Source organism: Perognathus longimembris, chromosome 13, assembly GCF_023159225.1.
Source record: "Perognathus longimembris pacificus isolate PPM17 chromosome 13, ASM2315922v1, whole genome shotgun sequence".
NCBI classification, from domain to species: Eukaryota; Metazoa; Chordata; class Mammalia; order Rodentia; family Heteromyidae; genus Perognathus; species Perognathus longimembris.
This window is the reverse complement of record NC_063173.1, coordinates 23,810,950-23,833,129: the sequence shown is the minus strand read 5'-3', so window position 1 is coordinate 23,833,129 and position 22,180 is coordinate 23,810,950. Positions and strand designations below refer to the sequence as shown.

At 47.9% G+C, this 22,180-nt stretch overlaps 1 protein-coding gene across 1 annotated transcript in view; it reads right to left on the bottom strand.

The window, feature by feature from the left end:
* Otog (otogelin) overlaps nt 1-22,180 on the bottom strand; it is a 62,288-nt gene that overhangs the window by 10,840 nt on the left and 29,268 nt on the right. The window contains 15 exon segments of the mRNA XM_048361288.1: nt 718-856; nt 1,023-1,249; nt 3,705-3,888; nt 5,353-5,442; nt 6,080-6,225; nt 6,535-6,703; nt 7,474-8,552; nt 8,555-9,259; nt 9,722-9,801; nt 10,538-10,655; nt 12,520-12,798; nt 14,278-14,445; nt 17,082-17,108; nt 21,216-21,372; nt 22,057-22,173. Coding sequence (XP_048217245.1) covers nt 718-856; nt 1,023-1,249; nt 3,705-3,888; nt 5,353-5,442; nt 6,080-6,225; nt 6,535-6,703; nt 7,474-8,552; nt 8,555-9,259; nt 9,722-9,801; nt 10,538-10,655; nt 12,520-12,798; nt 14,278-14,445; nt 17,082-17,108; nt 21,216-21,372; nt 22,057-22,173 — 3,685 coding nt within the window.

Sequence of the window (22,180 nt, the reverse complement as noted above, 5' to 3'; positions counted from 1 at the left end):
GGATTTTGTGTCAATCAATTAATATCATACCCTGAACCAAATTTTATGGCTTTTTTCCTCTTTTCTAAGAGAGATCATAGTATAGGTGTGGTCTTCCTGTGAGCTGTCCAGAGCCATTCTACATGTGTTGACAACTAGAAATAAACTGCTCTAGAGGTCACCCTTTCCTACTGATTTACCTACTAATGGGAGGGAAGGAAGTAGAGGAGCTGTATCTCATTTTCACCCTCTAGAAAACAGGGTAGGGAGGGGGATTCAGTTACCATTCTTTTTTTTTTTTTCTGTTTGGTTGGTCAGTTGTGGGGCTTGAACTCTGGGCTTGAAAACTGTCCCTGAGCTCTTCAGCTCAAGGCTAGCACTCTACCACTTGAGCCACAGTGCCACTTCCTTGGGGAGGGGGATTCAAAGAAAAGAAATATGAACAAAAATACCCTACACAATTGTGTAGGATACCCTACACAATTATTTCCTATTGTCTTCATTACGTCACAAATTAAAATTATTAATCCATTAATATAAATAATAATGTTCAATAGAAAATACATTTTTATGTAATATAAAAATTAACTATAAATATCAAATGTTTATTCTCATGAATATGTCAGTGAATGAAGGAATGATAAGCATAGACTTAATCTTCACCCTCAGGGCCCTTCCCCAGTCTAACAGAAGATGGGAATAATTTCAGTGGAAAAGACACCTCTGACCCCTACTCACGGCAATAGTCAGAACGCCGCCACTCAATACACACGTGGAACTTGTGGCACATAGCCACATATACAGTCAGTGCCACGCAGGGCTGCTGCACGTACTTGGTGTCCCGGATCCACAGCTCACAGAATGACTCTGGGGTGACCTGAACACATACATCAATCAGTACTCCCTACCCTACTCTAGTGTCCCACATCCCAGGGCCTAGCTCCTCCCAGCCCTGCCCAGGAAACAAGGAGCCTTTACCGCTGGTTGCTTCCCACCCCCTCCTGTCAGGAAATCTCCCCACTCTGAACTCAACTGGCACATACAAAGCGGTGGCAGGCACTGAAGGTGTGGTTGGACACCATACGGAGGCAGGGAGAGCAGTCAGCCGTGGTGCAGCTGTCTGGGCGGAAGCGGGTCTGGCCCTCTGAAGTCAAGGAACTGGGCACTTGCCAGCTGTCCAAAAAGGGAGCAGGGTCCTCGGCCTCAGCTCCACCCACCACAGACCCATCCTTTAAGGTGAGGTCATTGGCTGCATCTCCATCACAGATACCTGCAAGGGGCAGAATTATTCCCACAGCCACAAAGCCAACACCCTCCCAGGGCCTCTGCTCTCACTCTGAATACTCATTACATTAACTTGTGTTATTGTTGGGCTTGAATTCAGGGCCTGGATGCTGTCCCTGAGCTTTATTGCTCAAGGCTAGCACTCTACCACTTTGAGCCATAGCTCTACTTCCAGGTTTTAGGTGGTGAATTGGAGAGAAGAATCTCACAGACCTTCCTGCCCAGGCTAGCTTCAAAGCACAATCCTCAGATCTCAGCCTCCTGAGTATCTAGGATTACAGGTGCAAGTCACCAGCACCTAGCTGCAATAACTTTTTAGATAGTATGACTATTACCCTCTCCCACTTTATAGATGAAGGAAATAAGACACAGAAAAGCTAGGAAACATTCTGTGTAAGAAAGTGTCTCTGTCCTTAGGAAATACACCCAAGTATTTAGAGATAGACACATGGCATGAACTTACTTTCAAATGGTAAAGAAATGTATATTCATATACTATATATAACTTATGTATACAATATGTATTATGGTATATATAACAATCAAAATACATAGAAAATGAAGGATGAGAGAGAAACAAAGAGAGAAAGAGAGAGAAACAAATAGGGTGAACTGTGAACACTCAGTAAACCTCTGGGTAAAAGGGAATAGGAGTCTCTTGTACTATTTTTTCAGCTTCTAAGACTGATAGGTCAAAATACAACATGACTCCCCAAAGAATTGGGTTTATCCGAAAATTTTAGCCAATTATAACACATTTCCTCTTCTTTCCAGCCTCCTTTGCAGCTGCATGTGACTATGTGACTGAGTGCCAGCCAGTTGGAGTGTGGGTTAAGGTGAGGGCGCCACTTCCTTATTGTCTTTCCTCTGTGAAGTTGTACTGAAAATGGTAGAACTACAGGATAAGAGGAAAAAACTCATCTCTGAGTTATCATTAATCATGCGGGAATTCATATGTACAATAAATAAATTTCTGGAATATTAACATACTGAACTGAGGATGAGCGTGTGGCTAATGTGCAGTAGCTTCTGATATGACCTGCATTTCCAACTCTGTCTCCCACATACCAACTCTGTATTCCAGGCTCCAGACACACACTTCCCTACCTGTGACTGTGCGTATACTGCTCTCCTTGCCTGAAATACTTTCTCAGACATCTTTCCTTTAAGGATGCTTCCTATGCACCTACCCATGACCTCCCTGATTCCGTATAACACAATTTTCCAAGTTTATCTTTAACAAAAGTTTTTTTGAGCTGAGTGCCAACGCCCATTTTCTCTTAGATTTTCATTAATCTCAGCATTTCCTCCATTATCTAGTGTAATGCCCTAGATATTGAGTGCTAGTTCAAACAAAGGTATCAATGCTCTGCCACCATGGACCTAAAGCATAATGTAGGTCAAAACTTTCTGAGTTTATAACTGTTTCAATGGACACATTTGGGGTCTTGGTTTTGAGTCACCAAGGATCATCACAAAAGTATCCTATGGATGAGTTGGCTTGCCAGAGTACTCCTGGCCACGGTGCTTGTTGCTAGAGATGAACAGAGTAGACTAGAAATGAACAACATGGCTATGCTGCTAGAGTATGTGCATGTGAGAGAGGACAAGTGTATCGATAAGAATGGAAGCTAAATAAACCAATTCGCTTACAATTCTGTCCCCAGTGACTGAACAAGCATACTAACTCTCATGTGTGAGTGCAATGTGTACAGGACATTCTGAAAACAGGGACATGGATGTGAATGAACACAGTGGGTTCAGGTGAAGGATGGAGGCTGTGTGTGTGTGTGTGTGTGTGTGTGTGTGTGTCAATGTTCCCACATCCCCCATCATCGTGATCATTGCAGTCTGCATGGAGTATCCTGTAACAAGCAACAGTCACACTCAGACTTTCTCCTGCACCCCTTTTTCTTAGCCAAACACATGCCGTCTCTTAGGGCATGCTCTCTGAGATCATCCATGGTCTGAAGAGCACTAGTTCTGCATGTTGTGACAGTTCTGCCATACATCCTTAGACAGGCACTTGACCTCTCTGAGATTCCTCTCTTTGGTTTAATGGGGATAAGAACCACCTCCCAAAGCTGTTGTGTAGATGACCTGGAGAAAGTGAGCTCAGAGTATGGGAATTCTTTGACAAGGCTCAGGCACACACAGACAGGAAGGATTATCTGGCCTTAAGAGGCTTTCGAGGAAGCTGACAGATAAACCTGGCTGAAGTGACAGCTGGCTAAGGTTAGAGTCCTGCACTATCTCCTTGCTAGCAGCTTCAGCTCGGGAACAAGACAGCAAGGAGATCTCTCTGCCCTGGAGACTCTATTGGTCCAATCTTGGCCTGGTACCCTATCCTAGCCCTTTTTTTTCTTGCCCAAAGGAACTATGTCTGGTGGCGGAGATGGGCCCAGGAAGCACTCCCCTCCCCCAGCTGGGTCCCACCTCACCACATAGGCCACGGCCTTGGCCTTTGCTGGCTTTGCTAGCCTCCAGGATCATGAGTCCTGAGCTGTGGAGCCACTGGATCTGGAGGTTTGAGGGTGTCTGGACCACATACATGTGGCCTGTATCCTCAATTCTGAACCCATACCTGCTTACAGGTGGCCACACAGCCTGGGAATCCATGGTCACCTTGAGGGATAGGGAGTTCAGTGTGAGCACAACTTGTCCATCTGTCTCCCTGTCTGTCCATCCAACCAGCCATCTATCCATCTATTTTTTTGTTCACTTATCCGTCCATCATCTGGCAAATACGTCACCTCCTTTGTGCCAGGCTGTTTCAGGCACATTATGTCAAAACTTGTAAGATACAGCTAAATCTGTACTTTAAAAAAATTATAGCATTAAATACTTACACTGGAAAAAAGTCCAAAGTTCTCTAATCAGTGACCTTGACTCCCATTTTAATAAACTACAAAAAGATCGGTAAACTAAGCCCACAAGAAACAGAACTAATGTAATAAAGATATGAGCAGGAATAAATGAAATAGAAAGCATAAAAACAACAAGGGAAAAACTATGACCTATTGATTTCTCCTTGGAATTTTACTCATTTTTATTTCATTCTTCATGAGCAACAATAAAGTTTATAAACATCTAGTCAGCAAATCAGAGAGAAGACACAAGTTATTAGTATCAATATTGTCTACTTCTTCCTGACTACTGATAACCACTATCTTCTTTCCCTACCTTTGCTATTTTCAGAATGTCATGTGACCTAAACCAGAATCTATAGTGAGATTCACCTAAATTAAGGGGGAAATTATCCTGCATCATAAGTGTGGTGATGCTTATGTAGCTGTACATGTTTGTTAAAACTTACAGAATTATATGTTTAAAAAGATGAAATTTTGGATATAAACTAGACCCAGACCTTACTTTTTAAAGTAGAAAAATAAAGAAGTATGAATCACAAAAAAGATTTTGCTTAATCTCCCATTTTCCAGAGCTCTGTTTCTGAGAGCTCTGGCTTGATGACTTTATATGAAGAAATTAAGAGAAGATTCCAACAGGAAAGTATAGGTCTCAGCTCAAGTATAGGGGGAAAGTAATCACTTTGAGACCTGAAGAGAAGACAATTATGTCCCTCTAGCCCTGTTGGGATGGAACTCCACATGGGGTAATCTGTTGCTGGACATTCCATCCTCTTGACTTGAGGTGGCTTTAATGTCCTGTGGTCCTGTTCTTCCTAGTTCTAGGCTTGCATGAAGTCAGATGGAATCAGAGCTGTTCTGTGGGATTCTGTACACCATCTGTCCAGCTTTGCATAGGTTCACATTTACCCTCTCACACTTACACAGCCCAGTGACATTACTAGTCCCCTAGTAATGAATTAACATGGCCATATACTTTTATGAAAATAATAAATGTGAGACCATTTAACGGTAATTATTGAAGACTACTGTCTCTTGTCATATCATACTAACTTCATATCACAATTTCCCTCCTGGTACCCATCCTGATTCTAATGTCAGAAGGGGTACATTCAAATTAAATCTAGTTTTGCATCTTTAAAAGAGGATTTCCCCAATCATAACTTGGTTAGCATGTTTCTAGATGACTGTTACCCTTCCCTAGAGGCCAAAAGATATTCACCTTCCTGTTGAAGCGATCGATGGTAATCTGATGGGCCAGATGAGTCACATTCAGTATCACCAGACAGAATGGGGGCCAGTTCAAGTGTCCCTGCAGAAAGAGCCCAGCCTTATCAACCCAGAAACCTGCTGTATCTAAGTGAGAGTGCAAGTGTGTAAGCACAATCAAAGGGCTGGGACGATGACACACAGAATCCCATAGAACACTTCTGATTCCACCTGACTGCATGCCAGCCCAGAAAAAGGGAAGGGAAGGGAAGGGAAGGGGAGGGGAGGGGGGGGGAGGGGAGGGGAGGGGAGGGGAGGGGGGGAGGGGAGGAAGGAAAGTAGGCAGGTAGGCTTGTTCAGTGGGCCATCTTAGCAAGCAATCTCCTACAGCTGGCACATATGACCACAAGGGACACATTAGAGTGGCCTCCCAGTTCCTCCATACTCCAGTGCCAACCCACAGGAATCTATAAATCTGGCAATGGGCTGGGAATGGTGCAAGAGGCCCTAGGAATGGCTGGGAACTTGTGCTCTACAAAACTCTTTCCCCATGTCATCCAGCCTGAAGCAGGGAGGTTATGACCATTCCAGAGGACTCCTAGGAGACAAAAGGACTGTCTCTGTAGGGGCTTTCACATCTCAGCCCTGGCCCTGTCAAAGTCAGAGTACTTCCCAATCTCCCCCTGTAAACCTTCATTAATGCACAGGTCCTAACAGAGAAAAAAGCAAGGTGTACTTGCCAGGTTGGCACTTTTGCAATCCAGGACATGGACAGTGATCATTTCATCTGCGCTCTGGCTGAGGATGTAGATGGCTTCCTTGAACAGGGCCACGTGGCTTCCATCAAAGGTCACAAAGCTCAAGTCAGGAAAGATTGAGCATCGGCCTGGGGTGAAGACAAGGTATGAGAATAAGCCGATAAATCCAAGGCCAAGACCACCTAGGAAGATGGGCAGATGCCTGGGCCTTTTCATGGCTGCTTCAGAGGCCTTGAAGTTGGAGGTTCTCTTAGATCAAGTATCTTACAGGGTCAGAGCTCAAGAGGGTAGGGAATATGCCAGGTCAAGGGTCACCCTGGGATAACAAGTCCCGTGGGGAGGAAGGCAGGGTAGCATACAAATCAGTGGTAGGTGTTACACTGGGTAAGATACAAAGGGTGGAGGATACAAAGATTCCAGCTGACTCTACAACTCACAGGCACACTCCCAGATGGGGCAACAGCGATCTCCACCCACCCGAACAGCAAGGCCTAGGACCCCACAATGAAGGCGTGCAGCACCCTGAGGACAGTGCTGGGATTGGTTCACACGGATCAGCTGGCCTTCTAGACAAATATGGCGGACGCAGTCCTGCTCAGCAATGGGCTAGGACACAGAGAGGAGAAAGAATATCACAGCTAGCACCAGCTTCTCCCCATCAGCTGGAATATTGCAGGTCCTAGCAGGGCGGATGACCTTGAGGTAAGAATTACTGGGGAATGGTTCCCTTACCTCACGTGTCTGCCGAACCGTCAAGGGCTTGGGACTGAGATTGGGAACTAAGGATCAGATTCTCTGAGACCTCTTCATATCTGGGCTGAAAGCCTCACGTACACAAACTTGCAGACACATTAGGTCATGCTCACAGACACCCAAGCATCCCCACACACGCATCCACGAACACACTCCTTCTTGATTTCATGTAAGGATACATACAAAGAATGTCACACCACGCAGTACCTACCCACCAAAACATATAGATACATTAGCATTTACTTTGTCTAATGTGTAAGTACAACAGTGTGTGCATAGTCTTATAGTAGATACTCAAGACACAAATACACACTCAGTGGCACATGGTCATTGTCACACCTTAGGTGCCATATCAAGTCATCTGATTAGCCCCTCAGGCCCAGATGGACAGGGAGGGATATTTCTGTGCTTTCAGGATTCAGAGAAGCCTAGTGAAATTCTCAGGCACCAGAAGCTTGGGACAGAGATAGAGACCAATGCTGCATCTCCATCTTGCAGCCTAGAAGCTGTGAGGAGACAGAGGCTGCCTGAGAACATGTGTGCTCTGCCCACCTCAGTGTGTCAGGGATGGGCAGGTATGGAGGGAGGGTCTACAGATAGGCATAAACCTGCAAGTCACTCACAACACAGCTGGCAGATGCATTCGCCTCCATGGAAGTCACAAAGGCCTCTGCTGACCCTTGTGCGATGCCCTGGGCTGGTGCGGAGCGTCCAGACTGTTCTGTGGTGGCCTCGCCCACTGGCTCTTCTGGGGGTTGGGGTCCTGCTGAGGTCCCATGGGCTTCCACCAGCTGAGGCAGCAGAACTAGAGAGCTTTCCCGGGAGGCTGTCCTGGCTGAGGAGTGGCTCAAGGGATAGGATGTAGGCACCACTGGCACAGTGCCAGCCCAAGGGCCCTCAGCTTTTGTCACCAGGGGGGCAACAGTGTGGCGTACAGTAGGTGTGAGCTCAGTGGATCTGCCTTGGACAGAGCTATAGAGGGAAGTGGGCAGGGATACTTGCTTAGAAAGAATGGCCATTTTCTGGGTGGTGCTCTTGCGTGAGGCAATAGATACTGTGGGAGCTGCCCCTGCAGGCATGGCCATGACTCCAGAAGTTGGCAGTGTGGTTGCCAAAAGGAGACTTGGTGCTGTGCCTGTTACCTGGGGTGTCACATGGCTGGGTGGGTGCACCTGAGCTATCACAGCTGGGGTGAGAGGCACTGCTGGGCTCAGTGTCTGAGCAGGGGGAATTGTGGCCACCGCCAGAGATGTGGCCTGCGGCTGAAGTGGAGGGGTGAGAACAGAGCCTTTGGAGCCGAGTGTGGCCGCTGGAGCAGATGTGCCCACTTTGGCCAGGGGCAGGCTGGTGTCAGGAGGCAGGCCAGAGAGGAGCTGGGATGGACGAGTTGATTCCAGAGACCCTAAAGCTGTAGCCCCCACGCCGTGAGCAACTGTGGATGGGCCAGCAGCAGCTGAGGTCCCTGGGAGCAGAGTTGGAGGCCTGGTGGCTACGGTAGTATGTTGGGCTGGATGGGGCAGGGCAGTGGGGACTGGGCTTGCATGTGAGGACACTGGCATTCCCACAGGATGGCTGTGCTCAAGCTCTCCCTTCTCTGTGGATGACAACACCTCCATGCCCTTGGTGACAAGAGGGCTGACAGGAGCCCAAGCTGCAGCTGCACTCGCCATGGCCAGGGGGCTACTGGGACTTGAAAGGCTCGGGCCTGGGTGGGCTGGGGCATCCCTGTCTTGTTCATAACCTTAGTCACTGCAGATGTCAGCAAGGATTTGTGGGACCTCGAGGAGGTGGCAGAGCTGGAGGTAACTCCAGGGGAAGCCACAGGCTTGGAGGAGGAACTTGCTGGCAAGGAGGGCTGCAGGAGCGTTGTCCTAACAGGCAAAGAGCCACGAGCTGGGACTGTCACAGCTTTGGTCACAAATGGGAAGCGAGGTACAGGGGATGATCGGGAGGAAACTGTGACATTGTGGCTCCCTGCAAAGGTCATGGTCACCTTGGTTGTCTCCGTGGCTCCTGATAACATGCCAGGTGTGGGTGTGTGCATCAACATGGGATGAGACGAGGATTCCAGGAGGTGGGAGGTTGCCCGGAAGGTGGTGGTCACTCCCTTGCTGCCAGGGGCCTCTGTGGGGTGGGCAGGGAGATTGGACACAGTGAACCCTGTCAGATGCTGCAGGGCAGGCTTGGTGGGACCTGAGGCCAGCATTGACCCTTTGGTGGCTGCCATTGGTGGGTTTGAGGCTGAGGTAAAGGGGATGGTTGGGGTGAGGGCAGGCTCGTGACTGGGGGCCCTGGTTGTGTCCAGTGGAGGCTGCAGCTGCTTGTCACTGAGAGTGCTCAGGACTTGACTGGATGCCAAGGTCTTGTTGCCAGGTGCCTCTGTGGGAATCCAAACCGTTGGCTCTACACCTGAGGCAGACAAGAGAACAGGCTCAGATGGGGTGGTGGCTGCCTTTGGACATCATGGCTGGGTAGGACTGAGGTGAGAGCTGGAGACCTGGCACCCTGACAAGGAAAGACAAGCCTCCCATGGCCGAACAGTCAGGGGATTCTGTCCTTTGGCCTTGGGGGTTTCAGAGAAGTTAGCAGGTCTGGACTCTTCCCTAAGCCTGGAATCCTGAATCTGGAGCCAAGAAGCATCACCTCCAAGTCTGGCTGCCTGCCTACTCAGCATAAGACCCTGAACTAGTCCTGTCCCCACCCGGGGCCTCATTTTTCCTCTCTGTGAAATGAGTGCACATAAACAGTGAAGCCCACTTGGAAGTATTCTCTTTCCCAAAGACCAGACTGACCCTTGAGCTCCAGTCCTGGGGCTCTGGGCATGACAACTCAATGACACTCTGGGCACCTGGAGGAATCCAGGCCACTTACAGTCCTGCCGGTAGACACATCTCTGTGTAACTTCATCCAGGACCTTGGGAGCAGGGCACACAGGGACACATCCTTCTACCCTGAGGATAGAGCATGGACCCCAGTTAGTGGCCTAGAATAGAGAGCTGGTCACTCCTTTAAAACTGGATAGAACACCAACACTGTGTGTGCATGTGCACATATACATCACAAGCACTCTGTCATGAACCTCAATCGAGGCCCTGTCACATATTTCCACAAGAGCACCCATACTCAGATGTGTATGCTACACAAAACTCCCTCCCCTGAGAGAGACAGACCTGAATAAGATATGATAATGAGTACATTTGTGCATATCCTAGGCGCATTACACACACCCTCACATCTCCCTCTAATCCTGCAGGTTGCCAAAATAGTGACACACCCATCCATCCCTCTGTCCCTCAGTCCATCTGTGTATCTATCCATACACACACATTCACAGAGACTCACAAACATTAGTATGCATACCCTCATTCACATATACAACTGTACATATCGCCGTTTTTTTCCATGTAGCTCACATGTGTACACATGTACAGCTGTATACAACCCAGGCATAGCTGTACACAAACACACATAAGGCTCAACCATATGCATATCTACATTCATCTATCCACATATATGTGGTGGGTATGTGCAACACATTAAGCACTCATACATAGACATGTGAGGTGCCTTCGTGTAAACTCACGCACATGCTCCCAGACTACAGACAAGCCCATGTGTGAATACAGTTGTGCACAACACATTGGTGAACACACCTTGACTCCATGCTCACAGTCCCCTGGCTCTCACCTGGGCACATCCTGACAGCTGGCTGCCTGGGGGTCCCGGCAGGTTTGGAAGCAGGGGCTGGCACAGGCATCGTAGCGCCACTCACAGATGGGGTAGGCAGCTCCTGAGGGCTTAGCATCTAGAAAGGTGACCCACCCCAGAGTCTCTGGACTGAGCATGACTAGCCACCAGCTCTGGGCCAGATACCAGATGTCAGAGCACAGAGGTTATCCCCACTCACCCCCATGTCCTCCCTGCCCTACAGAAGGGACAACAGGACTCAGGCAGAGAAAGGGTAAAAAGCCAAACCTAGGGGACTGTATTCATGATGGCTGGGGTCAGTGCTTGGGGATGCTAATGATGTGAGCTTGGCATAGGGTTGAGACTCAGGAAAGTCGGGCATGGATCTGGCTTGGGTGGGGGTGGGTTTCGAGGACTGGCTGAAGAGACTTCTGATCTCTCCCCAAGTCTCTCATTTGCCCTGCCCATCTGAGATGTCGGTCCTAGGATTCCCTGTATCCCTGTCACCTCCCCTTGCCTGCTTCTGGCAGGCCCATTGCAGACTTCCATGGTGGCAAGAGGCTCTCCCTTGAGAGGTGGAACGAGCATCTGGAGAGCTGTTCCTTTCTGAACACAAGGCTCTCCTGTGAGGATGGCCCTGACAGATGAGGGAGGCTTTCGTCTTTAAGCTCCACCCTCTGTTCCCAGGGGTGTCTCCCTGCTGTAGGATCTGGTGCTCTGTGAACACGGCTCTTGCTGCCTCTGGTTGCTGGACTAATGGTAATAACAACAACAAAGACACCGAGTGCTGCCCCATACCACTCACTGTATCCACTCCTCAATCCTCTTCATCATCCTCTAAAGCAGACATTATTCCCAGCTTACAGAGGAGGAAACAGAAATAATGGAGGGGAAATAAACTTTTGAAGATGTTCTCAAAAGAGGCCCTGGATACATGAGGAGAGGTCTATGGCCTTTGAGGTGTGGAGATTAGATTTGATGAAGTAGACCAGATTCCAGACTATGATGCCCAAGTAACAGTCTACACCACAGCTAGAGTGGGTAGTGCAGCCATCCCATGGAGGCCAGAGGAAGCAGTGGCACCTCAGGAGTCCCTTCGAGGCACCCTGATCTCCCAGCTGCTGCTGACTACAGACACCTGTTTTTCAAAGAGCTTGGAGATCCGAAGCAAAGACTGGCTTCTTGGAGCATTTACTCTATGTCCTGCCCAGAGAATGGCCTGCAAAAGTCATCAATCCTCACAATATCCTTCCAAGGTGAAGATTCCCATTTTACAGGTAAATTTACAGAGTTGAGATGAGTGTTCTCCTCCAGTGTCAAACAACAAGGTCAGAATTTGAGCCCAAGCTTTACAGTCTGGGCTTATTCCACCCTTCCTGGGTGTCTCCCAATGGAAGCCATAGCAGTTCTGCTGTCCTCACTGGTTTTAATCTGTCACTAGGGGACTCAGTACATTAGCATGGAGTGTAAGCATGGCCCCTCCAGGACTGAGACGAAGATCCACATTTTGGGGACAGACTCACCAAGCAAAAGAGAATAGTCCCTAGCCACAACTGGAAAGATCAGGTAGTTAACCCTTTCACTGCCTGGGGGCCTGAGCCCCACATGGAGAGATGGAGCTTCTGGCTGCTCAGCCCTGGTGCTCCAGTGGATAGTCTTTAAATTCATGGGTCAGACATGAGCCCCTTCGGCAAGAAATCTGAGCCACAGGCTACCATGGCCACTTCTACCCACACTTCCACAAAGGCCATGTATTTTTAGACCGTGGAATTGGCCTGAGGCCTGGGGCATTAATCAGGACCCAGGAAATTGCCTAGGCCCCAACCCACACCATTAGGGCTCCCTGGCCTGCCAATATGGAGGACAAGCCACCGTTGGTCCTATAGGTGGGACCACTGAAGGCAGTGAGGAAGATGGCAGGAAGAACAGTTGTGTAGAGGGAAGGATGAAGTGCTGAGGGTGATGGCAGGGTGGTCACTTACCCAGAAGATGGAAGAGTGTGCCCTGGCGGAAGGCCTCTGTGTGCTCATACAGCCGCAAGGCCAGTCCCAGGCCAGACACGTGGAAGAAGAAGCCAGGTTTTGCCAGGGACTCCAGGGCCACCAGGCCTGCCTGCCATGTCCCTCGATGCAGTGAGAAGGAGGCGTGGTTGTGGAAGGTTTCACTGCCCTGCCACTTAGCCAGTTCTAAAGACCCATTGGCTGTGACATGGAGGAAGAAGTTGGGTCTGTCTGCTGCTTCCAGGGATACCACATCCGGGTCTGCAGAGCCATGTGAATAAGGTCAGTGCCAAAAAGAGGGTCCAGAGTTGGAGCTGGGCAACAGGCTGGGATATTTCCGCTCTCTTGGTGACTAGTCCATGGTAACCCTAGCTCCCCCACTTCTGCATTCCCTGGACCTGCTGCTATTCTACATGCTCAAGATTCAGCAGTAATTAAGCAAACAGATATGGCTTCCCCAAAAGAGGCACATTCTGTCAGACATGGGAGAGAAGCTGGGCTTTGGCTATTTGCCAAGTTTCAATGACCCCCCACGTCACTTCTTGCTCCCTATTTCTTTCCATCACCATCTTTCCTATCCCTCAAAGCCCATCCTCTATGTAGACTCCGGGATCTCACCTTTTCTTTTGCTATTGAATACCCTAGGTATGGCACAGGACAGCCCGGGCCCTTGCTGAGCTCATGAGACCCAGGCCAGATGATGACAGAGAGCCTTGGGTGGGCAGTCCTTTCCATGACAAGTTCTCTGAGGCCAGGTGACTTGGGGTTTCTGTCTTAGTATGTCCATGGAGCTACAGGAATGCCAGTACATACTCCGGAATACAACACTGAAAGAAGAACAGCCCCACATGGGTCTGGGGCTCAGAACTAACTAAGCAGGAAGTGTTATCTTGGAGCCAAAGACTTCTGACCTTCCTGTGGTTGGGTCTTGGTTCTTCACTCCCAGGTTCCTTGTGCAGCCATGTACTTCTGCCTGCCATTCTCTTCTGAGAACTTGCACTACTGAGAATGGAAACCTTGGCTCACCTGGGGCGGGGCAGGAGTCAGGTGTCCTTTCCCTTCTTATAGCCCTTCCATGGCTCCTCAGTGCCCACTCCTGAGCTTAGCGAAGTCCCTTTCTTGTCCTTCTTACCCCTCAGGGGAATATCATTTATTCCAAGAAGCTTCTGCTGGCTCCCTAAGACTATCTTAGGGGCTCCCCCTAGTGTTCTCTTGGGTGTTGTGAAGCCTTCGGCTACCCTCCCTGTGGGACTGAGACTGATGCTGAACAGGGACTGTGCCTCATCCATCCCAGATTCCTGTGCCCAGCTCTGTGTCTGGCATGAGATTATGGCTTAATAAAGAGAGAGAGGGAAGTAGGCAGGAAGGAGAGGGCTATAGGTGAGAAGAGAGGAAGGAACAAGGAACAAGATGAGGAAAAGGTGAAGGAGTAAGGGCAAAAGGGAGGAGGAGTTGCCACTCTGTTAAAACATAGAAGTTGCACAACACAAGGTATAAAGAAAGACACATCTGGCCTTGGCCTCCCTGGTATTGGGGAGGAAGATGGAAAGTATCTCTTTTCTTCATCGATGCTAAACAACTGTCCCAGAAGCCCAGGCTGAACTGGGAGATAAGCACCTATTGGAGCCCTCATTCCTCCAGGCTCAGTAGATGGCTTAGGTTTCAGCACCCTCTCTCCTCCTCTAGCACCTGCCCCTCTCCTTCCCAAATGAGCTGGACTAGGGCCCGAGTGGTCCTTACCGTGGACCTTGGCCTTGTACAGAGCAGCTGTCAGCAAGAAGCTCACAATGTCTCCTGGAGCCACATCCTTTGCCCTCACTAGGGCTATGTCATTTCCCAGCACCTTCATGACCACCAGGGCACCACCAGCCGCCACGCTGGACAGCTGATAGGGGCCCTTACCTAGTGCTGGAGAGAAGAGCTCAGTCAGAACCCCCACATTCATCCCACCTGTTCCACCCCATCAGATTTAGAGGAGAGAGGAGGTGTCAGGAAAGGACTCTTAGTGGCTTCTTATGCCAGGCCCCAGAGACACTGATGTCCATGAGAAGGAAGTGGGAGGAACCAGCAGGCTGGCATTTGCTGCAGGAAAATGGCTCTCTACAGAGTGACTGAATCATTCCACAAGAATCCTGGGAAGGCCTCAAACATCTCTCTACACCTGTCTCATCATACCTGGTCTTGGCCCACCATGGGTAGAGGGATGAAGGCCAGGAGGCCAGGGCCCAATGCACTTTTGTATTTTGGGGATTTCTGAACTTATGGGTAGATACTGAAATGGAGCATGTGTTTTCCAGATGATGATAACAGCCTTATAACTGAGCTTGCTGCTTTGGATGTGTCCTGACCCTCCATTGCCTTCCTCAGGCTTCCTGAGTCACTTTCCCAGCCACATTCTGACTGGGAATCACCAGTCACTCCTCAAGGCCTTCAGGGTAGAATCCAAAAGAGCCTACCTTCAATTTAGGGGCTCGGGACCCCTGCCTCCCTCCATCCTCTCCTGCCACACTAAACTTTGCTTGCTCTCTTCCTTGAAAGAGCCACATTTTGTCCTAGCCTGTCTTTATCGTGCCATTCCACCCCCTCAGAATAGTCTTCCCTTTTCGGTGCCTGGCAAACACCTACTCTATTGCTAGGAACCAGCTCAAATGTCAGCTCCTGTACCCTCTTCTGCCACACATAAACATTGTCCCTCCTCCTCTGCGCCCTGCCAGCTCTGGGAGCAGACACATACCCTTACAGCTCTATGATGGGAATTGGAATCGAGTTCTCTGTCTTCCCCGATAGAGAACATATAGGCAAGTGCTGTGCTGGTAAATGGTCAACAACCTCTCAAAAATAAGTAAAACAGCAATGTTCAGTGTTAGCTTATTTCTATGGTGTAAATACTCCCAGCAGCGATCAATTTCAAACTAGCCATTGAATGCAGAGTTAGGAACGCAGTTGGTGCTGGGGAGACAGTATGAACCTTTTCCAGTGCACCCCTGTACCAGGTTCCGTTTACCACTGACTTCCCAGCACCCCACAAGGCCTGACCACAGAAAATGTTGACAGAACAAAGCAAGGAATTGATGGGTGGGTGGGTGGTAGGTGGAGGATGCTAGAAACAGCTTGTCCTTTGCCAGTTACTGCCACTCAAAATGCCACAGAAGGGGAAAAACTCTGCTTGGAGCTGTCTTGCTGAAATGTCTTGCCTGAAGTCAGACAGACACTGCTTGTCCTGGGGACTATGATTTTCCCATTACAGACCCATTCCTTTATGAGGTGGAGACTCATAGAGCCCCAAGGGACTAACATTTGGATGAGATTTGTATCTCTGAATTATTACTAGATCCCAAGTCCAGCTTTTATCTCTCATAGACCCTTGGATATCCTTGTCTCCAGTCTGTCTTCCTCAATTCCATCTACCATATTTTTTTTCCAGGGGAAGGATGTTTCTCAAACCAAAACCTGATCATGAAAGTAGCTGAGAGGCTGGGGATATGGACTAGTGGCAAGAGTGCTTGCCTCACATACATGAAGCCCTGGGTTCAATTCCCCAACACTACATATACAGAAAACAGCCAGCAGTGGTGCTGTGGCTCAAGTGGCAGAGTGCTAGCCTTGAGCAAAAAGAAGCCAGGGACAGTGCTCAGGAGGGACAGTGCTCAGGCCCTGAGTCCAAGCCCTAGGACTGGCAGAAAGAAAGAAAGAAAGAAAGAAAGAAAGAAAGAAAGAAAGAAAGAAAGAAAGAAAGAAAGAAAGAAAGAAAGTAGCTGAGGACAAAGTCTTGGGCCTATGCTTACATAGGCAAGCTTATGCAGGATAATACCTAGAGGAGGGGACCTGTGGGCTTAGGAGTCCAAAGAGAACATCACTATAGACTCAATGAAGCACCTAACTCTACCAAAGCCTGACCTTGACCCAACTGGATGATGTTCAGTGCTGAAAACTATTCTGGGCAACCATCCTGCCACTGCCCACGCAACCTCAGGGATTAAACTGACTCAGTAGCTTGCACATTGGACACTAACCTCCCTTGGATCCTTAGTTATAATCTAGGTGCTGGAGCATATCTCGATACCCTGCAAGTTTAACTATATTTAAAGACAGATCTGGCAGGCCATATGTTTTGCCCTGGCACAAGTCAGAAAGAGCAGTTTGCATTTGGTTCTGCAACTCAAATCTTGAGGGAACTCAAGATGACATTCTATAGAACTGATGAGCTGGATTAAGAAGGCCAAAGAGCTGGCACACCGGTACAAGTGGCTTTCGCTCTCCTGCTTAAGCTGACCTGAGTGAGCCCAGTTCCTGGGAAACTGGCTGGCCTGGGCCCCATGCTGGGATTGTAGAAACTGCTGGAAACTGAAGTCCTGAGTATCTCAGGGTGTGCCCCCCCCTCTCTCTGTCTCTTCGTCTCTCAGAATCCCCCCCCCCCTCAGCCCCATGTCATGGCTGTTTCTGGGGTAGCAGCACATCAGTATAGCTGGGCTGGTGTGGCAAAAGAGCAGTACTGGCAGTGAACGGGTCCCTGAGATACCACCACTTGGGGGCGATGAACTTACCTTTGTTAAAGAAGTCACAATCATATGCTGAAAAAGAAAGAATAGAGATTTCCTGTGAGCCAGCTCAGAGCTTGGAGCAGAAGGACAGAGGCAGGGACCCTAACGACCTAGCCTCTTCCCTTCCACAAGGGCCTGAGTCTGAAGGCCTTCCAAACTCCAAGATCCAGAGGTGGTCTTGGATTCAAATGTCTTCGAGTGGAGGAAATACAGTGGTTCCTCTGAGCACCTCCAGCACAAGGTTCAAGGTCCAATGTAGATACTCCAGAATGTGTTGAATATGAATGAATGGGCAAATGTTGGACTGAGGGTTGTGGCCCTACAGAGCAGGTTATACACAGAGTAGATTATAACCTTGGTTATAAGCAAGGGTTGAAGCTCCAATTGGAAACATCTCAGAGGAATACAAACATAAAACAGAAGTTTGTTTCCCAGAAGCCTGGGTAGGAGACCAAGGCTCTCCAGGGTCCCAGGCTTGTCCAGTCCACGTCTGTATAATTTCTCTGGCTCTGCAAAGATCTTCAAACCATCAAGGCCTTGGCTATCTCCCACAAGTGTGGGCTAAGCATGCCCTCTAGTGGCCCAATCCCAGCACTACAGCCTGTTTCCTTAGCCCCTCTGCATGGATTCCATCCACAGTGGTAAACTGGGGATCTTGTGGGGACACATAAAGCCTGGAACAAGGCCATGAGGAGCCAATTGGATGGACCTGAGATAAAGGCTAAGAAGGAGGTTCCATCAGATGTAGACATGGTCTGGAAGGAGCCACCTTCCCTCTTCACACCCTAATCCCATGGTCAGCACATTTGGCATTGCCCTTCAGAAATTATCTGCTGTACAGCTACAGGTAAATGCTTGCCTTTCCTCACTAATGGACTCAGAAGGTTGAACTTAGAAAATTAGAAGATGGTCAACTCTCTGGTTTCAGATGTGTACCAGATCAATGGGAGAGAGCCCAGAAATGTCATTAAAAGACAACTTTCTAAGGTCAGACCAGAGTTTAAATCCCATCTCACTCTTTTTCATCCATTAACTACACTGGGGCAAGGTATTTACTATCTCCAAATCTTAGTGCCTTATTCTAGGATGGGACCTCTACTAACACTTTGCTGGACTCCCTGGGTAAGGCAAAGTACTCCTTTCAGGTGCAAAATGCAAGGGGGACCATTTTCTCAGCAATTAAGATCATAAAACACATCAAAATCAAAATTGTGTCAATTGTGCCAAATCCTAATAGCAACAACAAAATAGAAAGTAAATCCCATGGCAGGTAGAGTATGAAGAAGAGATTCTCATATGGGTATCCCAGGAATAAGAATTATCCACAGAAGGCTGTCAGAACCATAATCTTCTAGAAAGGCCACCACAACCTTGCACAAAGAATACTGCAACTGTCTAAGCTTGGACTGGGACCACCCTTGCTATGAATCCTGAGCACACTGGGTTCTGATTTTATGACTAAGGATTGTTTGTAAAGTATCTTCTGCAATCTCCTTGCTTTACTGTAAAAAAAAAAAAATTCCCCTTGACTAAACTTCTTCGAATACACTCACAGTTTACTGCACATGCATTCCCATTGCAAGATACATATTCCTATGTAACCTTAATTTCTGGAAAATCTTTCTCTGTATTATTTAGGTTGACAATATTTCTAACATATCAAAATTAAGACAAAAATACACAGTAAACAAAATATAGAAGTTTTAAAATAAGCACCAAATCAGAAACTGCGTCCTACTGAGCCACCATGGAGCCTTAGACAAAAGAAAAAAAATCTATGATATTGATCCTCTGACATTTTATTCACTAAGGATATTTTGAGGGAGCTTTTACTTTTAAAAGGCACTATATTTAAAGAGAAAGAAAGAAAGAAAAAATACTATATTGAGCCAAAGGGGATGGCTCGCATCTATTCTCCCCACACTTGGAAAGTGGAGGCAGGAAGATCATGAGTTTGAGGCCATTCTTGGATGTATAGTAAGACCCTGTCTCAAAAAAGCAAGGATTCCACGTGTTAGCGATTCCAGAGCTATCTACGGTAATTTCCTCCACTTCTATCCTGGTACCACAATACACATGAGGGCTGCTCATTTCACCTTCTTTCCTAGAAAATCTCTTTATGGGTTTTTCTAAAGCAAACAAGCAAAAACTCAAGGCCTGGGGATGAAATTCACTTATAGAATACTGACTCTGGGTTCAATCCCTAGCACTGCAAACATGTATGTCCATGTTGCATTTAAAATGTTATTTCACTTGATCCTTGTGTTTCCTGCTGTTGCCTTAAGTCTCACATTCCAGGAATGTGCTTCACTTGCCTCACCCTGGTCTGGATGATGAGATAAGTTCATTTACTTGGGACACAAAGCTTGGTGCACTGGAGATCCTCTGTTAACCTGTGTATCTTCTCCTTCCTGAAGGATTGTTATGAGAGCAAAAGCAGGCAATGGAGACTGTATGATGACCCAGGGCATCTGTGCTGAAAGGCCTCAGGGAAAAACAGGCAGAGAAAATGGAGGCCATAAGCAAATGCTCCTTCATCTTCTTCCCTAGTAAGTAAGATTGTAAAAGTAACTAATATTGTAAAAGCCTAGGTTTTCTGGGACTCAGACAAAACACTGGCAACTCCACTACAGAGTAGAAGACAATACCAAACCCTTTGCATGCTTTGTCTCGTTTAACTCTCCCAGCATCTTCTCTCCTACTACCAACACAAAACTCAGAGTGCAAAGAAGGCACAAGGTTATCTGGTTTGGTGGAGCTCAGATATGAACCTGGAATTGGACCCTAGAACCTAGATGTATTTGCACCAGGAAAAATCCATTGTGCACAGATACAAATAATAATCAATGAATGAATAACTTAACCTTCTATATATTTTATTTCACCTTTCAAAATTATTGTATACTTAATAGTAGATATCAGTGGTAATATTTCTGTTTTGTGGTAAGCATTGACACACTGATAGAATATATGTGTATATATATTTGTATATGTATATATGTGATCAAAATATTCTTATTGGATAGCAAGGGACAATCAACAAGGTTCGCAAGATGCCATTACTCAGAATGAATGAATAAATACTTGTAATAAGGCCTCCAAACCTCAGCTGAGACAGGAATTTTGTATTCATTACTCCCATTTGATCCTCATAATAAACCTGGTAAGGCAGATTTATCTATTTTTCAAATGAGAGGGTGGCTTGTCTGAGGTCACACGGCATGCAAATGTCATCTCTATGCCTGGAGCTCAGGCCTCTGGACTCCTCTAGCAAAGTGGATATGAAGGTTTACACCTGACTGTTTAAGGCTGAACCGGCCCCACTCCCCCCCATCTTATGTGACTTGAGTTTGTTACTTATCTAAGTCTCTAGACCACAGGTTCTCTGTAACAGGAATTTACAGTTCTATTCCAAAGGGAAGTCGTAGAACTCTGTATTCCTATGTTACCCCTGGAGAGCTTGCCTAGCACACATGTGACCATGAGTTCAATTCCCAATACTTAAAAAAAAAATCAGTCATGAATTTCTTGTCCAATCAAGCATGTAAAGACAGCTGGGTGTCAGTACCTCACACTGTAGCTAGGACTACTCAGGAGCTGAGAACTGAGGGTCATGTTCAAAGCCAGCAGACAGGAAAGCCCATGAGAATCTTACCATCACCTAATTACCAAAAAAACAGACGTGGAACTGTGCTGTACTGGTAGAACACTAGCCTCGAGCAAAAAAGTTCAAGGACAGCACCAAGGCCCTGAGTCTAACCACCGGGACCAGCATGCACAAAAAGAAAAAAAAATCAAAGGAGAGTTATAAGAACTCAATGAAAATGAAGAGACAAAGAAAGGGCAAACAAATGTAGCAGTGGTACTAATTAGATACTGTGTTAAAAATAACACAGGGATAGGAGGGAAAAACCTGGAGACCAGAAGGGAATGGGTGACATTGTCCCAAAGGAAATGCACCCTTTACCTGACATATGTAACTGTAACCTGTCTGTACATCACCTTTACAATAACAATAGTTTTTTTTTAGAGACCTCAGTGACTAATGCACACAAAGAAGTCAGCTGATTCCCATCACACTGCAAGTACTCAGTAAACCCAAGCCCCAAAGAAAGATGGTGGGTCTGGGACACTCACGGCAGAGGCGGGGGGTCCTCCAGTCCACAGCCACCCCGTGCTGGCAGCACTGGTGGGCATAGGCAGACACGCTGGCACAGAAGCACTCGCAGTCACCACCCCGGCTGCATCCGCATGTGTCGGTCAGGCAGTTTGAGTAAAACCAAGTGACATCAACCTGCAGGAGGTCAGAGGCCGAGGGACAGATTCCAAAAGTTAGACTGACAGCTTTCTAGGCAACGGCCACCAGCACAAACATGAAGGGGCCATGATCTGGGGAGAATCATCCGTGTGGGGTGACAGGTGGAAACAGGAAGGCAGCCATTTGGGAAGGAAACAAGACATCCATGGCACATACAGGCATATACTTTTGAGAACTCTGCTCTCCTCCCCTGGGCCCAGAATGTTCACCCAAAGGCTAAGGAAGTGGCTAAAGAACAGGTAGAGACTGACATGCCCAGCCAGTCCCAAAGCAGCCCAGGCCAGCCTAGCAGCTGCCTTTAAGACCCAGAGTGGTGTGCTGAGCTGAGCTCCACTGCTCCTCTCCATGGAAGGCAGACAGCAGGCAAAAACAACAACAAAACCAAAAAAACCACTTGGGCCACAACGTGTGCGTCTACACAGCAGAACTTCCTAATAAGGAGGAAGTGCCAGATGAGATTGCAAAGGGCACATAAGCTTCTGGCTGGCTGACTCTACTCACCAAAGGACACAAGGCAGATTCCTCTGGGCAAGCAGATAACAGAGATGGGTCTCTCCTCTAGACTTAAGGTGTATCTTCAGAGGCATGAGGGAGCCTGGGGGTGGAAGGAGTTCTGGGAAAGTAGGGGAGCTCAGGAAGGGCTGAGGTGGGTCCACTCACCACTGGGTGGCAGGTCTCAAACACGGAGCTGAGGAGGATGCCGCACTCCTTTCTGGCGAATGGCTCTCGGAGAGGATTCAGAACACAGGTGTCCCTGGGGTCCAGAGTTTCTGGGCACTGAGAG